The following is a 19,696-nucleotide window of genomic DNA, read 5'->3' on the forward strand; positions in this document are numbered from 1 at the left end:
TTATACTACACTATCATTTAAAAGTATGATACAGTAGCTTGACTTTCCCGTTGCAAGAAATGTGTGCCCTCTACAAATATCCCCTTCTCCAAAGAAACGTAAGTACTACTAACAAGGAGAAACAGACTGCCCTTAGGACAGTGACAATTTAGGAACAGCAATTCACTATGTCACCATGGCAAGGCTCATTCATGTTTTTGTAAAAGTTATCAAATGGCATTCTCTCAAATATAAATATGGTGAACCAATGAGAGATCTTGTTCAAGGAAAAAATCCAAGACAAGTCGAGCTTAATGGATGACTTAGACTAAGTTGGATGCGATGCATGGGGGAGAAGTATCATAGCAGCACTATCATGGGGGGCAGTAAGAACAAAAGAATATATCCAATTCCTCCCTGGAAATTCTGGAATTCTCTCAAACCTCATAACAGCAATATCAGATGACTTGATGAAGACCTGTCTAAAGTTCAGCATCCCAACTGTGCCTCTAATTCTTTTCAAAACAATTGTTTTTAGGTTTCTACACATATCCAGGTCTACTTAAACTGATTATCAAAAAGTCAGAAATAATATGCTGTTAAGACTGTGAATCCCCCATTTAGATGTAGTTTTGATCTGACCTATCTAATTTTCATTCACGCTAATCTGTAATCAACGCTCTTTTAAACCATCACCACTTCATCATGCAATGACCAAGATGAAACACAATTCCATCTGTATTTCTGTAGTCTCACAACTTAGACACTATTCTCACAGCTTGTCAAAACCACTTGAAAACTGTCAACGTCGGTAACTGGAGTTGTACCTGTGCTCTCCAGTTAATGTGTAGATCTTATCTAAGTTATGGAGAAAGAACTCACAGAAGTTCCTCAGTAAAGTAAGTGGAGAGGAGACACCTGGTAAGTCATACTGAAGTTAGAGAACATTAATGGTAAAAATTGCTGCTTTTAACATTAACAAGTCACAACGGTGCCAGGCACTGCTCTAGATGCTTTTGATGTTTTACTTCATTTAATGATCATATATACTGTATGAGGGAAGTGCTATTCTTAGCCTATTTTATAGACAAGGAAACTGAGGGACAGAGAGCTTAAGCTCACATGGCCAAAAGGTGACACTAGTCAAGATATCTCATTTCCAGAGTCTAACCTCTGAGTCACTAATGTTAAAACTCTCATTTTATAAATAAGGTGATAAATATAAAATGTGTTTATAAAAGAAAAAGTATTTATAACTTTAAGAAAATAATTTTTATTATTGTAAAAATAAGTTATTTTCCCTATAGGGCATGGTAACACTGAAACCTTGATATTACCCTGCCAACAGGGTCCAAACTGTATGAATTCTGGCAATAAACAGCAGAGACAGAATCTGACAGATTGGTCTCATTCTCAATTCAGTGCATTATAGTGAGGCGCCATTTTATTCTCTTGGTGGAGAACTTAATAGCCCTATGAAAAATATATAAACACCCCTCACATCTAGATTCTGGGAAGTCTTTCTGGGCAGCTGAGACTATGAAGTCTACATTATTAAAAATACAGTCCTTACCCCCCACACAAAATATGCTAATGAGACTTGATGTGTGTTATAATTCTCTCCTTAAATTTTTATTACACATGACACAAAGATTAAAAGATGTGCAAAATTGGCACATCATTTTGCCCTCTGACTACCAGTACATTTTTGTGGTACCACAAATGGTTGTTCCATTATCTCTCTTTTCACCCTGAATGAAAGTCAGGTAGTACAGAAGTAAAAGACATGAGCTTTAGAGTCAGAACCCATCTGGGTCTAGATTCCGTCTCCTCCCTGGTACTTGCTGTCCAGCACCAGGCAGGCTCCTTACCTTTTCTAAGCTGCAGTTTTCTCATCTGGAGAGGAAAGGCTACCCTACTTCAAAGGCTGATTGTGAGAACTGAGTGAGACACTGCACACCAAGGGCTAAGCAAATTGTCTCCTACATGATTCAACAGGAACAAGCGGAGAAGACGGCAAAGGATGTCAATCATGTCAGAAGACGATGGAAGACTTATGAGGTATGTACGGACCCAGGGTATTTTCTTTCTTTTACATGATATTTAACATAAATGCTGAACATTTTGAAAGAAACCATTACAAATAATGACAAATCACATTTCCCTTATGAAACAATCTCTCTCGAGAAAGAAAGGTCTAGTAGGAGAAAGAATGCTAAACTGTTAAATTGCTGTGAAATCTCAAATCCACAGTTAGAAAAAAGAAGAGTAAAAACAAGCTAAAATACCCACCATGGATCGAATGTTGGCTGTCTTTTTGAGTGGTTAGTTCCAGAACTGCTTTCTGATGGTAGGGAAGAAACTCTGGTTGACACATTATTTTCATGGAAAGAATTGTCTGGACGTGGAGATGGCACTGAATAAAGAAAAGGTAAGCCACTGATGTACTCTTTTGATCAAAGCACTTCTCATATTGTTCTATTGCATTTCTCTCACACAAACAAAATAATAAAAAGGTAAGTCAATATCCTCACTTTCCCTTCATAAAACTTTTGTGTTTTCTGAGGATGGAGGCATTCCAGGGAACATTCTCTCCCTCCCCCCTCCCCCAATTGCTTATGACAGTAACGCACAAGGGTCAGTTAACTCAGGCAATATATTCAAGACATAAATTAATGTAACAGCTGATAAACTGGAAAACATCATAGGAGATTTCAAAGTATGAATATGATCCCCACCTCTCCATTTGACATTCACTTAAGTTGAGGCTTTCTTACATCATAGACCCAACTATGTAGAATCTATTTTTAGTCTGAAGTGATTCTTAACATTATATGTGCTGGAATATACCAACTACAGTTTAAGACTTGCCACTTGGGAGGTGACATATCAATTTTATATATTTTTTAAACTCAATTCCAAAGAAATGTGGTTATTTGCACAAAAATACTATTTTTCTCTAAGTATTCAATCCAGGAATAAACAAAAAGACAAACCGTGATGTTTGTGAGTAGATACTTTTCTGTTTTTCTTTGGTGGGGGGTAATCATCTTTTTCTGTCAATTTCTAAGCTTGGTCATAAATCAAAATATATTACAAATTTCATCACAAAAGGAATACACAGGCTGTATGTAAAGACAAATGACACCATTTCACTTGACTCTTGGCTAACAGGAACGAAAATGGGAAATATTCTAAAAACATCTGTCATTTCAATGATACCACTAGATCATCATCCAGTTAGATTTAGTGGTAGCACTGAAATGAGAGATGTCTCCAAATGTTTCACCTAGTTAAATCTTTCACTTCTATTTCTGGACTTTCTAAAATAAAAATGTTCTACCTGCCAAACTCTGAAGTCAATTAGAAGGGGCTTTGCTGATAGCAATCAATTGGCAATCAAAATAAATCTGTGTTCCTTGAGGTCAGGGACTGATTAATTAAAAACTTAGTTAACATCTTAATATTAACATATACTCTCTAGACATCTATAGAATTAACATGTGTGTGATCCATTTTGGAAGTAAAACTTCCAGGGAGAGAAGAAAATACTTTTGTTTATTTGTACACTATAATGCTTTTGTTTTAATTACCTTTAATCTGAATTAAAATTTTAGTCCCATAAGATTCTAAAGTAACCGTGACATCAGAAAAAAAATAAATGCATCAAAAGGTATCGAATGTCTTATGCTCTTCTCCAGCGTGGGGCTAGGAGGGAACAGAGTAGCCTAATTAGTCAATATATATTTAGGTCCTGAATAAGACTTGCATGCATTTATTTAGCTCAGATTCCTAGTTAAAATGACCAAGCCATTGTCCATGTTGCCTACCAATTTCCGCCTTTCCAGCTATCCTCCCAAATGAACAGAATTATGAGAAGTTAGGCCTCGCGGACCCAGGACTTTACCTGTGCCCTGGTGGGCTTGCTGTCTGTCTCCCCACTAGGGGCTGGGGCTGCCTGGGGGGGCCCCACTCTATTACTACATAGCTCCTTAAAGGGGATGTCTTTCTCTGTCAGTCCCTCCTAAATCCATTCAGCCCCTGAAACATTTGTTACAATAAACATCAAAACACAATTTTAAGGTCATACAAGTACACTTGAAGAGTTTCTGTTATTCATTCAACAAATATTTCTGAAACTGCCAGGCAGTGTCCTAGTCAATGAGGGTAAAAGAGGAAAAGGTAAAGGGCCTTGTAACCTTGTGAGAGAAATGCAAAGAAGCCATACCACGTGGTGTGTGTTATGTTAGAAACAAAGGACCATGAGCAGAACAAAGAAGGAAACACTTCATTTTGTCTAGGTGGGCAGGGAAGCCATCACACTGCAGAGGAAATCAAAGCCGACTCTCAAAAGGGACAGAAACAAGCTGTCTGAGCATTTGGAGTAATGCATTCAGGTCAGAGGAGGGCATGACCTGTGTGAGCGGCGGGGGAAGAGCTGGAAAGAATAGCAAGGGCCAGGCACAGAAAGTCTAAAATGCCATCTGAGGGAACGAACATTTTGTCCTGTTGCCAATGGGAAGCCACCAGAAGATTCTTAGCAGGTGAGAGAGAGAGAGGACTGGGGCTGGGGGCGATGGATTGCCCTGTTGTTATTTTTTTTTCCCTGTAGCATTTACTATCTTTTACGGCTCTATGTAATTATTACGTTTAGTATTGTTCTCTCCTCATGAGAATGTGAGCTCTGTGAGGGTGGAGACCTTTGGCTGTATTGCTCACTGATGTTCTAAATTAAAAGTCTCAGGCACACAAGTGACATTGATAAATATTCTATGACTTGATCGAATGAGTGGTGTGGTTAGAACACAGCTTCATAAGGATCATTCCAGGGACCATTTTGATGGTGACTTTACAGATAGGGAGAGCTGCTGGGAGGCTATTCAAAGAAATCAAGTCAGAAGCCACAAGGGTCTGAACTAAGACAGTGGGACCCAGGGCAGGAAGATGTGGCGGAAGGCAGCAGTGCAGGTAAGAATGCCACTGACCGGAAGTCAGGGCAGTGGAATGTAGGGGTGTGTGTGGGCTGGAGATGTAGTGAGGGGGAGAGAAGAGAGGACCCAGATGGGTGCTAGGAGCTGGGTTTACCTCGGTAGAAGCTGCCAACTCTTCTTGGAACAGGATCATTATACAGGTGTCTATTTTCCTTGGGGGCGGCGCCATCATCAGAGTGGGGGTCATGATATGCTCCACCCTGAGACAAAAGGTAAACAGCAGCAAAAAAAAAAAAAAGGTAAACAGCAGAGTGATGATGATGCGGCCTGTGTACTCAGAGCAGTACCTAACTGAACTATAATTTACTCTGGGATCTATTTAAGACAAAACTCAGAATTATGGCATGAGGAAGACTGCTTACTTTGTAAGCCAGTTCAAATTATTTGTGGGAGACTACGTATGGATAAATCTTATAAGACAGACTGTAATGATTCTGAATGACCAATCTTTATAGACACATTCTATCAGGAATGGTAGCCACTCTAGAAAATTCATACCTCAGACTTCTGCCGCGCATGGAATGAAGAGGTGCCTTCTCTGGAGGACTCCTTAACAGAAGATCGTGCCACAGTCATCTCTGGAGGGAGTTGCTCTCCAGGCTGAAAGTCAAAGTTAAAAGGATTTTTGAGACTGTCTTGTTCCTAGGGATGAAAATCACCTAAATTTCCATGGGTTTTATCTGGTATAACCAGTACCTTAACTGGCTAAAATAAAAAATGTGAGTTGGCTAAAACACAAATTGTCCCATAAAAGAGTGAATCATCTGATGAATGTAAAATATGTCAAACAAATGTCAGACAGATGGAAAGTGAAATTCTCATTAAAGTTAATGTAAGCAGGGAATGAATTACTCTGAAAATAGTTCAATTAATTATTAAAAACAAAGAAAATCATCCTCCTAACATCTAGAAAGCCATGGTTCTAAGCAGCACTCAATTAGAAGAGAACCAGAGGTTCTATTAGTTAATCCAAAATATCTCTAGCAGATTTTAGGCCGAGTTCTCCAAAAAGAACTACAGATGCAAAAATATTTTTCATGAAGGACATGTATGGCAGATTCAGATGAAAACAAACATTCTTTGGGTAGATCAAGGAATTGAATCAGCACCCTCAATAATTTCTGTCTTAAAAATCCTCTAACTATTGTAGTGTATGTACTTAATCTCCTCTATGATAACAGTACTTATACTTCATGTATTTTCTTAACAATCACGACAAGCACTCATCTCCAGAGACACTTCCTCTTTCTGTCAAGGAAGTGAATCACAAGCTAAGAGCAGCCTTGATCCATAGCAGTGTTCATTGAGGGGAAAAGTAGCATTTTCTACCTTCAGAAAGAAAGAATTATGGAATAAAATTACCAAGCCATTCAGAGGAGTTAGCTGCATTGTGTATCTTTATATCATGCACAGAAAGAGTATTATCTTGAGCCTTACACAATGTGTCAAAATAGTTTATTTAAAATTTAAAATATGATTCTTTCTCCCCCTCACTCCCCAAATGTACTACGAAAGGACTCCGAGCAGGAAATCATTCAATGTAGCCTCTCTTCTTTCTACTTTGTGACAAGATCTCATTTGAATTTTATCACCAGCATTGTTTACAAAAGCCTCTAGAAAAGTATCTTAGAAAATAAATGATTTACACCTAACCTAAACTCTAAGTTGACAGAGCCAGTCCAGTGCCCTTGCTCTTAAAGGTGACAGTACTTTTCAGGAGAGTGATTCCCATTATTCCTGGCTTCAATTACTTGTCAAGCCGTCTGCCATCTTTGTGCCTTTAAACTTGTACTTTCTTGCAGTTTGGCACTGCACCTCCTGAATTGGACTTAAAATTCAGTAACGGTTGGATCTGTTTTTAGCCTACAGTTACTGTTTCATAATGAGCTTATTTCTACCAGGGTCATGAAGCCTTTTCTCTAGCAGTCAGAGAGCCAGTCCATTTGTCCTTTCTCCAAGGTACAGTTTTTTATGTTTCTTACTTCTCTATTTACACTGTGCTTAAAGCTAACATACTTTACTGTTTTTGACCTCCATGTAAATCCATGTGGGGCTGCCAGACTGCTAGAGATCCCTTCTCTCTAGAGAGGCTCCTCCTCCGACCACTGCTCTGACTCCAATCATGACATCTCCTGTCTCCTCTCACTGGGGCCCCAGAGCATCTTCCAACCTCATGGAGAACATCTCTGCATAAGGGCCAGGGTCACACCCCAACCTCCACATGTCAGCGTGACACAGTGTGAAAAGCTCTGGCCTAGAGACCTGGACATTCCCTCAACATCCCAGCTCCACTCTGAACTAGTTGGGTAAACTTAGGCAACCCATCCAACCTCTCAGAGCCTCAGCATGCTCATCCATGCAATGGAGGGGCTGAATTAGCTGACTTCAAATACTCTCTTCTACTCTGAAAAGCAGCTCCTAGGAGAGAAACCTTGAAGGCTTCCTTTTTCCTATATTCAATCCTTCCATTCACAAGTCCCGGTTCTACTTCTGAGGAGTCTGTAAGACTCATTCTTTCTCTGTCTTTCCACTGGCACTGACTTAGATAACATATTCTCACCTCACGCTTGGGTCTAAATCTTGCATTTTCCCACTCTAAGCACGTGGCACAAGTTGCAATCCCACCATTCTACTTAATACTTAATGTCTCAAGTACCCTCCCCTTCTCTTCCAGACAGTCTTTTTGGCCCTCCCTTGAGCCTCTTTCCTCATGCCCACTCTACTTTCTTCCCCTGGTGAAGCTCCCAACATCTTCAAAGTTGCTACTCAGATTCCACCCCTGTCCCCTGGGGGCCTGCCTCAGTCCCCCTGTGGGGACTGTGCCACCCTCCTCTGTCCCTGCATTGCGCACAGCTCCGGCACAGCACAGGCATGCAGTCTCACAGCACTGTCCCCACCTATGTGTTGGCAAGTGTCATCCCCACCCGAGCCCATACATTCTAAGAGGACAGGGACCACATCTTGATCTTTCTAGTTAGAGCCTATCATGGTGTCTAGCTCAGTAAAGGCCTAAATACATCTTCATCCTTCAACCAAAAAACCTGTCTCCACATCTGAGCTTCAACAAGACCTCCTGTTGCTCCAAAAGCCATTTCTGATTGCTCCTGCTAACAATGATTTCTCCCCATCCTCAAGTACTTTTTATAGCCAGTGCCACAGAAATCTGGTTCGTAATTATTTCAGTTATCATGTATAATTTAATCTTCCCTAAGAGAAGATATATTTCTCAAGAGCAAGAACCTTGCCTCAGACTCTTTTAAGTTGCCAAGAATACCCAGCATACAGAAGGTATTCAGTGTCTCAAGAACAGCCCCCCATCATCCCAGAAGCAGCAGCAACAAACTAAAACCTTTACTTTGTGCCCAGCATAGGGTACACAGTGCTTTATACACCGTGTTTAATGCTCACAACAATACTCAGATGAGGAATCAAGGCACAGATAAATCCCCAAATTTAGAGTTTAAAGCACACTGCAGAACTCAGATACAAATCCAGGTCTGCCTGGCTTTCTAGTCCAAGCTTTTAGCTATTTTGCTAAACCAACTGCATAGTTATTGACAATCTCCCTCTCCCCAGCACCCATCTTGCTAGGCTTCCCACTGCAGAGTCCATTTGTATTTTCTGGAGCTTTGATACACACTGATAAGCCTATTTTTGTATCTTCTAAAAAGGGGGTACTTTTCCTACATAACACTCTTTTCTTCTTCTAACACTGTTTTTTCTCCAACTTCATGTCTTTGATGCAGGTGAATATTTTATGTCACAAAAATATAATTTTAAAAATATGTGTTCTATGAAAAGATGCTCAACATCACTCATTATCAGAGAAATGCAAATCAAAACCACAATGAGGTACCATCTCACGCTGCTCAGAATGGCTGCTATCAAAAAGTCTACAAACAATAAATGCTGGAGAGGGTACAGAGAAAAAGGAACCCTCTTACACTGTTGGTGGGAATGCAAAATAGTACAACCACTATGGAGAACAGTGTGGACATGCCTTAAAAAACTGGAAATAGAACTGCCATATAACCCAGCAGTCCCACTGCTGGGCATACACACTGAGGAAATCAGAATTGAAAGAGACACGTGTACCCCAATGTTCATTGCAGCACTGTTTATAATAGCCAGGACATGGAAGCAACCTAGATGTCCATCGGCAGACGAATGGATACGAAAGCTGTGGTACATAAACACAATGGAGTATTACTCAGCCATTAAAATGAATACATTTGAATCAGTCCTAATGAGGTGGATGAAACTGGAGCCTATTATACAGAGTGAAGTAAGCCAGAAAGAAAAACACCAATACAGTATACTAACGCATATATATGGAATTTAGAAAGATGGTAACGATAACCCTGTATATGAGACAGCAAAAGAGACACAGATGTAAAGAACAGTCTTTTGGACTCTGTGGGAGAAGGCAAGGGTGGGATGATTTGAGAGAATAGCACTGAAACATGTATATTATCATATGTGAAACAGATCGCCAGTCCAGGTTCGATGCATGAGACAGGGTGCTCAGGGCTGGTGCACTGGGATGACCCTGAGGGATGGGATGGGGAGGGAGATGGGAGGGGGTTCAGGATGGGGAACACATGTATACTCAAGGCTGATTCATGTCAATGTATGGCAAAACCCACTACAATACTGTAAAGTAGTTAGCCTCCAATTAAAATAAATAAATAAATTTTAAAAATATGTGTTCTGTTACAAGAATGTTACTTCTTTTAAACAGGTCAATTCTGGAGTCTGAAGATCAGTAAGATGGAAGAAGCATTATGCTAAAAACATTGAGATGTAATAACAATCTAGAAAGACTGAAAATTAACATTTATCTTGGCCTAGAGTTATATTTACCTATAGTTCTGGATAAATTTAAAACTTTTCAATTCAGTTTAGATATTGAGTAAGGTATTAGCAAAAGGGTTTGATTTAAGCAAATGTGGTTTGCAGAGATTAGAGAAAATCTCCATGAAGTCACACTGAATTTTGAGAAAATTAGCCAGATAGCTGATGAATTCTGTAAAAATTAAAATAGGATTCTCTAATGAAAATCAGAACTACAAGGTAGTATCACCTTGTGCTGGTCAGAATGGTCATCAATAACAAGTCTACAAATAACAAATACTGGGGAGAGTGTGGAGAAAAGGGAACCCTCTACAGTGTTGGGAATGTAACTTGGTGTAGCCACTGTGGAAACAGTATAGAGATTCTTCACAAAACTAGAGTAACAATATGATCCATCAATCCAACTCCTAGACATATATCCGGACAAAACTATAATTCAAAAGGCTAGGTGCATTCTTATGTTCATTGCAGCACTGTTTACAATAGCCAAGACATGAAAGCAACCTAAATGTCCATCAACAGAGGAATGGATAAAGAAGATGTATACAGAATGGAATGTTACTCAGCCCCCCAAAAAGAATGAAACAATGCCATTTGCAGCAACATGGATGAACCTAGATATGATCATACTAAGTAAATTAAGTCAGAAAGAAAAAGACAAATATCATATGATATCACTTATATGTGGAATCTAAAATATGACACAACTGAACCTATCTATGAAGCATCAACAGAATCAGGGACACAGAGAACAGACCGGTGCTTGTCAAGGGGGAGGGAGGTGGGAGAAGCTTGCACTAGGAGTTTGGGATTATCAGATGCAAACTGGTATATACAGGATGGATAAACAATAAGGTCCTACTGTATACTATAGTGAAGTATATTCAATATCTTGTGATAGACCATCATGGAAAAGAATATGAAAAAGAATGGATGCATACATATATATGTATAAGTGAGTCATTTAGCTGTACAGTAGTAATTAACAGAACAATGTAACTCAACTATACTTCAATAAAAATAAATGAAATAATAAACAAATGAAAAAAGAGGTTCTCTAAACAAAATATGCCAGAAAGGAACATTTAAGAAAGGAAACAGATTTTGAAAAACAAGCTTTCTGAGTTTCCTTGAGTACTCAACAACTAGCTTAAATAACTAAAAAAAAATGTTTTAAAAGATTAGTCTTTCAAATATTGCTTCCTTAAAGCACAACTGCATACTGACCCCATCACATCCCCGAACCACCTTCCCCTAAGGAGCCGACACATCTGGTCAAGGCCCTAAGTCGTACCTGAGGTGATAAGAGCTGCAGGCTGTTGGCTCTGGCCGCCATCCCTTGCCCTACACTCAAGCTTCCGTCCAAGCCCTTGGCTCTCACTTTGTCCCGGGTCACGTACATGGAATGCCTATGTGGACGCTGCTGGGAGGAGAAGGGGCTGGTGTAGCCCAGCCCATACGAAAAAGATTCATGAGGTGCCGACAGCGAATGGGAATGGCTGCTGTCCATGTGTTCAGGCAGCTTCAACTCCTCCATCGTCTTAGAATGCCTGGTTGTGGTTCGGCGTGAGTCAAGAGTGCCTTCACTTCGGTTATTTCTCCCCGACGGGCTGAGCAAAGTTCTTGTATCACCGTGCCTGGTAGGGGTTGGGCTGGTGGGAGAGTTCAAGTCCAAGCAGCTGGATGGGAAGTACCTACTGGTATTGGACTCTGCAATCTGGGCCCGGGCTTCAGAAAGGTTGCTCACAGACTTGGAGTCACTCAACGCCCCATGGCTTTTGGCCTTGGTCCTATAGGAAGGACTCCGAGAGGACTGGGGAATGGTGTCAATGTAGCTGTGCCGACTCTGCTTTTCACCAGGCTGCAGCGTTCCAGCTTTGCTCTGAGAACTTTCCATAAAAGAGTGCCGGTTCTGCTGAGATCTGCTGCTTGACTTGAGGTACTTTGTGCCTGGGCCATCTGAAGGCTTTGGGTCAATATTAAAATCAAACTCTGTCTTTGACTTGGCTTCTTTCGGGCTGAGAAGGTGTGGAATGTTGTTGTTGGTCAGATCTTTGCTGGTAGACCCAGGCTGGCTGCCGGCTTGGTAGGTTTTGGTGTGCATGGGACTAAGAGTAGCTCCAGCAAGGTTTCCATTCAGGAAGCTTTCATTGGCAGGAAGCCCTTCATCAGCCCGGGGCAGGCCCACACCTAGGTTCTGGATATCTTTGCTGTTAGATCTGTGGTGAGACTGCAAAGCCGCACTTTTGCTGGCTTGGTTTCTGTGTCAGAAACGAAAGAAGCATATCAGTTTCCCTTAAGAGCAGACAGACAAAAAGTATTACCAAAACAAGAAAGAACACCTAAAACACCACAAAGACTAAAAACATTCTCTCTCTCAAACATGTGACTATAAATCACATGTAATCTATCATTAAGAATAAGTTGCTTAGATCAAGTCACTCTGCCACAAAGCACTGGTCCTGATGAAGTGCTTTGGCATTCTTAAATGCTCAGCTAACTTGCTGCCAACATGGCTTCTAACTGATCATCTGGGAAAAGATCCTTTTGCTATACTGGGGCTCACATGAGTGTGTGCTATAGAAAGCCTGCAAAGAACAAGAGAGCTGAGCTATACGTAAATTCTTTATAACTCTGTCTGCATGGACATCAGAAGGAGACATTTAGACTTGCAGATCACTGTGTTCCTTGAACTTCATTTTTATTTGTAAAACTCATGGCCTACCTCAGAGATTCATACAGCATAGAGACACAAGCACCTATGTCTCTTTTGTCTTTAGCCTGTATAATCAATGAACGTGAATTCTAGCAAGGTACACAAAAAAAGAAAATAATACTCTAAAAAGAAGTGGGAACTGCCTGGTGCGGTTTGTTGGAAAATATCACGATCAACATTCATGTTTTAGAGAAGTGGCAATACTTGGGGTGTGTCAGATACCTCCTGTACACTGACTAGGAGTGTGTCTCTAACTGGATCACAGGGACCTAAACAGGTAATTTCTCTCCAAAAGACACCATTTATTCTCTTCTCCATTTCACACTTCATTATTTCAAATGGGCTGAGGTCTTCTTTAGGACTGAAAGCTTCACGTCCTGCTTGGTTTAAAATACAAAATATAAATCTTGAGGAAAACCCTGTCCTCTCTTTGAAAGCTGAAGCTGATATCACAGTAAGATCAGTGTGATCTACTGTAACTATTTAAAGGACCAAATTACGGTTTGAGATAGGTGAGAATGCTTTTAAATGAATAGCAATTTCATTATTTTTTTAAATAAAAAACAATTTTTACTATTCATTCCAAAAATTTTGCTGCAAATATTGCTATTGCTAAAGATGGTTTGATCTGGGAGAGTTCTGTTCTCATCGCACAGTTATTAGAGGAAAAGTCACATTTTTTTTCCCCCTTTACAGTGGTAATCTGTCAAACTGTGTCTTCCTATTTTCCCTACAAGAATCCACTTGCTCAGGCATCAAAGGTAAAGGCCCTCATCCTCTCCTCCTCTCTTTCAGAGAAGTGTTAAAATGTATCTGATGGCAGGCATAACTGTAATAGTTTGGAAGGCCTCATCTCCAAAATGCACATACTAATCTCTCCCAGTTGGGTCACAGAAATTGTAGCATTAAATAAGATCACTTAAATCTGAGCTAACTAAATGGCAGACCCCAGGTCCAGAGAGAAAATACAAAGAAAGGAAAGTTTCACTTTCTAGTAAATGATGTTAACAGAGTCTATCTCTAGATCCAGAGTTGACGGTCCCCATGTTAAGTTTTAAACTTACAACAATGTACATCTTGGAAACTAAAAATATCTCAGCAACTTCTTAAAAAACTCAAATGATGATACAGAGTCTCACCCATAAATAGATCTAAGTATGCTGGTTATTCTCCATGTGCCCAACCCCCAGTCCATTTTCTATTCCTCTCTGCTCCATCCTGGGCCTGGGGAATCCAACACTTCAGAGTGTGTCACGCAGCCTCCCTTGCCACCTAACTCACAGCTGGGCTTAGCAGTGCAAGGGTGTGGGGGCTGTCTCCCCTGCTCCTTCCTGGCAGTGGCCCCCTGACTCAGATCATAGGTGTGTCTCTAGATTACAGCTCTCATGGGGTGGCTACCCTGCCTGGTTTCCCTGGGCTCTCACAACCTTATTTTTTTCCTTTTCTCCTTCAGGACTAGAGAAGGTAATCACAGAGATAACACATGCAGATGATGTGAAATGTCCAAAGCTCAAAAGAGTATATCCAGAAAAAGATAAGAGAACAGTGAAGATAGCTGTTAAAGCTTTTGAAACTCTTGGAAACACTGCTCTCAGTGTGGAGCACAAACCTACATATGTTAGCAAGAATATATTCATAGAAACATAAGATGCAATTTCTAACGTGAAAAGGGAGGCTATTAAGTTAAGGTGGAAACTTGTGTCAAAGAGTTAGGTTTCCCATAAAAAGTACAAAAAGCCTAAACCGCTATTCTCAAAGTTTCTGTCTCGATATTAATCTGAAGCCACTGACCTCTACACACAATTCCTATGTAGAAAGGGCATCATATTGTCTTCAAATCAGAGCTCTGCCAAAGCATAATTTATAAAAACCGGTACATAACTCACACAACTCAATACCAGAAAAACAAACAACCCAATCAAAAAGGGGGCAGAACACATAAATGGACATCTCTCCAAAGACGACATACAGATGGCCAATAAACACATGAAAAGATGCTCAACATTGCTCATTATTACAGAAATGCAAATCAATGCTACATTGAGGCATAGCCTCACACCAGTAAGAATGGCCATCATCAAAAAATCTGCAAACAAACAATAAATGCTCAAGAGGATATGGAGAAAAGGGAATCCTCTTGCACTGTTGGTGGGAATGTAAATTGATACAGCCACTATGGAAGACGTATGGAGATTCCTTAAAAAGCTAGGAATAAAATTACTATATGACCCAACAATCCCACTACTGGGCATATACCCTTAGAAAACCATAACTGAAAAAGACACATATACCTCAATGTTCACCACAGCACTATTTACAATAGCTAGGACATGGAAGCAACCTAGATGTTCACCAACAGATGAATGGATAAAGAAGCTGTGGTACATATATACAATGGAATATTAGCTATAAAAAGGAACACATTTGAGTCAGTTCTAATGAGGTGGATGAACCTAGAGCCTATTATACAGAGTGAAATAAGTCAGAAAGAAAAAAAATATCAAATATTAATGCATACATATGGAATCTAGAAAGATGGCACTGATGAACCTATTTGCGGAGCAGCAATGGAGATGCAGACACAGAGAACAGACTTGTGGGGACAAGAGGAAAGGAGATGGTGGGACAAACAGAGAGTGCAGAATGGAAACATATACACTACCACACGTAAAATAGATAGCCAGTAAAAATTTGCTGTATGACTCAGAGAACTCAAACCAGAGCTCTGTAACAACATAGAGGGGTGGGAGGCAGGTTCAAGAGAGGGGACACATGTATGCCTATGGTGATTCATGTTGATGTATGGCAGAAACCAAGAAAACATTGGAAACCAATTATCCTTCAATTAAAAAAAAACTACTATTACGGAAATCCCATAGATCTCTCTGACACACAACTGGAAGGAATCCGTGTTAAACCGCCAACCACTTGAGATTTTATATATTAACCCTTCTTAATGGTTGGTAGGATGGATAGATAGATGGCTAATCTCCAGTTAAAATAACTTTTCAAAGCAAACATCAAAGATACAAAACTATACTTTTATGGGGAAGACTGGCAAAGCAGGACTGGTGAGAGGCCAGTGCGTGGCAGGATGAAGCACCATCCCACCATGTCCAAGGTGAGCAGAACCTCAGAAGAGTCTGAAGGAGACTTAGGCAAGGACTAGGTAATGCAGAGTCCATTGCCTCTCCTACAGAGACAGGGTGCGTGAGGATATGTGTATGAGGATACTTGCTGTCTCAGGGACAAGGCAGGGCATCCAACACGACATGGTGCCCTGAACATCTCTACAAGGGTGCTAGGAAGTCCAACAGAGCCATGGTCTATGAAGAATTAGTGTCTACAACAAGGGCTTCCATGGAGGATATGTGGACCACAGACAAGCGTCAAGTGGAAATATTTCCAGATACATGTAAACTGAGCTAATGGTTTCTTTCCTAGATAAATCATTTAAGACTTTTTCTTTAATATATTCAATATATTGCCAAGACCTGAAAACAAATTCTTCCAGAGATTTTTATTTACTTACAATTTCTATCCTTGTCTGCTTCAAAAGGGGATTTGGTAGGACTCCTCAAAGACCACATGAACCACATCCTCATGACCACACACATCCTCCTTGACAGATCCCTAAAGAGGGCTCCCAAGGAGAGCCTTGGACCCCATTGGGTATCTCTCTCAAGTGAGTTATTAGAGGATGAAGACACAGGCCTCCTTTTATGGTATGGTTACACTGCCAACCACTATAGCACAAATCTTCATCATCAGTCTACTGAACTTTCTATCACTGAGATCCTTATTCTTTGCAAATATAAACTAGAAGAGACAGGTGACAATCAACGTAGAAGGGAGACAAAAGCACCTGAACTGGGAGTGACCTCAGATAAGTCAAAGGCATAAATGTGATGCTCTTGAACTCAAAGGAGCAACCATATGATGAATACTGGCCCTTGCCTTAGTGCATTGATCTCATGGAAATGGACAACAAAGTGAACACCAACTTAGTGAAACAGAATTTGAATCTCCTCCTAGGCCTCCTTGGAAAAAAAAAAAAAAAAACAGGTAAGAATGGTTTATACGATATGAGGGAAACAATAACCAAACCAGTCATTTTAAAGAGAGTAAACAGCTATAAAACACAATCACACCGTCGTGGTTAAGCAGAAAAAATACAGGGTAAATGGTTAGTGCTTATTTATAGCTGTACTCACAGATCTAAAAAATACCAGGTCTTAAGCTTTCAAAATTCCAGTTGGTTAAGAACAATTGTTCTATGTGGAGAGAAAGGGGGCACAAGGGGAAAAAAAAAATAACTTATATTAGGAAAGCGAAAGAATTATTGTTTTCTATTTCTCCAATAGTAGATAAGAGAAACAATTTCCTCCAATAGTAGACAAGAGAAACGATTTCCTATCTTCCAAATTTAAGCAATTCTAGATGACAAGACCAGCTTCCTGGAACAGGAAGGACACTGCCCCTGTAAATGCAGCCAAAGAAGTAAGGAATGTTGCTTTTGGAGAGAGAACCTGATCGCAGGGTCCAGTTCCTTGAGCCCCCTCCCCAATCTCCTACCCCGCAGGAAATACAGGGCTTTTTAAAGATTATGCTGAAAATTACATCAGAAAGCATCAATTTTAATCACTACCTAGCAAACTGATTTTACTATTTATATATTCTTATTCTTATGAAAAACTAGTTTCTCAACTTAATGATTAAAAGACAAGAGCAACAAAAACTCGAGCCTCTGCTATTAAGCCAGAACTATTCAGTTCTGTTACAAAGGATGTCCTAGGTGCCTTCCCATCGTCCTGTGTTTGGCATCCTCCTCTCCCTTCAGGAATCCCTTTGCCCTCACCCATCCTTCTTCCTCTGTGGATCACCCTTGTCCCATGCACACAGGATCTTTGAGCTCACGAGGCTAGAAACTTCCCTTTGTTGCTAAATCATGCTACCTTTCCCAGAGAATGCATAGGTTTCCCCAGGGAAAATCTTGTAAAAGATAAGGTCTTTAAGACCCACACAACTTTTTAATTGTGGTTCTGAATCATGCAATAAGCATAAGGAAGATATTTTTGAATAAGGAGGGGTTTCCTTCTTTTCTCTAATTGCATCATTTGAGCAGCCACCTCCTCCACCTACTTTTAAGACCAATACTGCATCTGTATTTCCTTAAAAGGGAATATTTACCTATTAGACAAAGTGCTGCTTTCCACATGGTAAGGTTTTCTTTTTGCTGACCTTGAAGGGGAGCGATCCAAAAGCCTCTGGGTTTGGAATGTAGGGTGATTCAAACACTGTTCTGTCAAGTATCTGTCAGCTGGGTCCAACTTCAGTAAATTCTTAGGAAATAAAGTTAGGATTGGAAAGAACATCACAAAGTCAAATTTAAATTGTAATAAAAACCACATTTCTTTTCCCTATAGAAGAAATGCATGGTCATTGCAGAATATCTAGCAAACACAGTTTAGTCTAAAAAAAATTTTTTTTAAAGGACTGTCTAAATCACTCATAATCTTACCATTGCTGTCCTCTGGGAATATGCCCTTCCAGACCTTTAAAAAATATCGTGTATATATTTTTTTCTTTTACAAAATCTGGCTTATATTACACACAAGCTTTGTATACTGTACTTTTCACTTCCTAATTAAGAACATTTTTACAACATAACTTAAATATTTAAAATGTATTCTTAAATTTTACTTTTGGCTGTACCACGCAGCTTGTGGAATCTTAGTTCCCTGACTAGGGATCAAACCCAAGCCCTTGGTAGTGAAAGTGCGGAGTCTTAACCACTGGATTGTCAGGGCATTCCCTAAAATATATTTTTAAATAAGTACACATTCGTATCAAAAAATATACACTTTTCGTTTTTCTCTTGTCCTCCTCTCTGGAGGAGGCAGCCCATTGTACATGTGTCCTGTGAATCCTTCCACAGGTACTTTGTGCATATCTCTATCTGCTCTTTTTATTCTATTCAAACACACATACACACAATAGTCTGCACTTGAGTCTTCTTTCCACTCAACAGTAGATCTTAAAGAGATCATTCCATATCAGTAATTCTATATACTATCTTAGGTCTATCGATTACCTACAGGTAATGCTACCCTAAGTAGCATTGTTTTCCTTCTTTTATTATCATGAACAATGATGCAACAAAGAACTTTACATGTTTTAAATGACTACATGGAAGTTTGTGGTATGATTTATTTAATGATTTATTGTTGGATGTCTAGATGGCTGCACTTTGCACTATTATAATTAATGCTTTGATGTACACCTGAAATCATTGCATACATCCATTATCCCTTGCATAGGACAAGTTCCCAGATATCAAACCCACAACCTCTGTATTGGAAGGTGAATATTGGCAGTGGGCTGCCAGGGAAGTCCCAATGGTAAGTATATTAAGTGAATGACAATTCAACTGTTCAACCTTCAAACTGATGTAAATGCATAACAGTTCAGATTACCGTCATATTTTTATCTGTGTTAGTATTTACCAGGTACCACATTTGACACTGGGTAATTACATTTGGTAATGATTTAACAAAAGAAGTTCAGTTATTTTTGACTAGAAGAGACAAAAGGCAGAAAACATGAAATTATATTTCAGTTCTATTTTACTCTATTTACATTTTAAGTTACCAAATAATTAAAGCCCTGATAAATAAATATTGACTGTGTGTAAGAACAGATTGACATAATCCAACTGATTTAAGAAATAATTTATGCCTAATTAATCTTAAAGAGCCTGAGGATTTTTTTTAAATAGCATCTCTCAATCTGTGTTCAGAACAACACAAGTGCTGTAGCATTTTTTTAAAAGTATTTATTTAGTATTTAATTAAATTCGGGAAATACTTCTTTACTGTGAGATTTCTGAAAGCCTTTATAAGTTAATGAACATTGTGAATCTCTAAGAAAGGTTATATCCTATGTGGCCTTTTCCAAAGGCTACGCCCCCTCCCTCACCTCTGCCCCCACACCTATTTACACAGTGTTCCATGGAACACAGATTAACACAGTTTTAAAGCAGAGCAAAGTTCTGAGAGTGCTGCACAGCAACTTCCAACTGTGCTAAGTATGCCTTTAAAGGCTGTGTGCAGTGTAAACTCCTATGTTTCTGACAGTTGACTGAATTGACATAAAA

The 19,696-nt window shown here is 39.7% G+C and overlaps 1 protein-coding gene across 1 annotated transcript in view; it reads right to left on the minus strand.

The window, feature by feature from the left end:
• The window catches only part of CDKL5 (cyclin dependent kinase like 5), a 107,456-nt gene that overhangs the window by 12,831 nt on the left and 74,929 nt on the right, over positions 1-19,696 (minus strand). The window contains exons 10-14 of the mRNA XM_068962994.1: positions 17,731-17,882; positions 11,119-12,085; positions 5,469-5,570; positions 5,065-5,170; positions 2,272-2,395 (exon numbers count right to left, since the gene is read on the minus strand). Coding sequence (XP_068819095.1) covers positions 2,272-2,395; positions 5,065-5,170; positions 5,469-5,570; positions 11,119-12,085; positions 17,731-17,882 — 1,451 coding nt within the window. The remainder of the gene's footprint in view (positions 1-2,271; positions 2,396-5,064; positions 5,171-5,468; positions 5,571-11,118; positions 12,086-17,730; positions 17,883-19,696) is intronic.

This window comes from Capricornis sumatraensis, chromosome X (genome assembly GCF_032405125.1).
Source record: "Capricornis sumatraensis isolate serow.1 chromosome X, serow.2, whole genome shotgun sequence".
Lineage (NCBI taxonomy): Eukaryota > Metazoa > Chordata > Mammalia > Artiodactyla > Bovidae > Capricornis > Capricornis sumatraensis.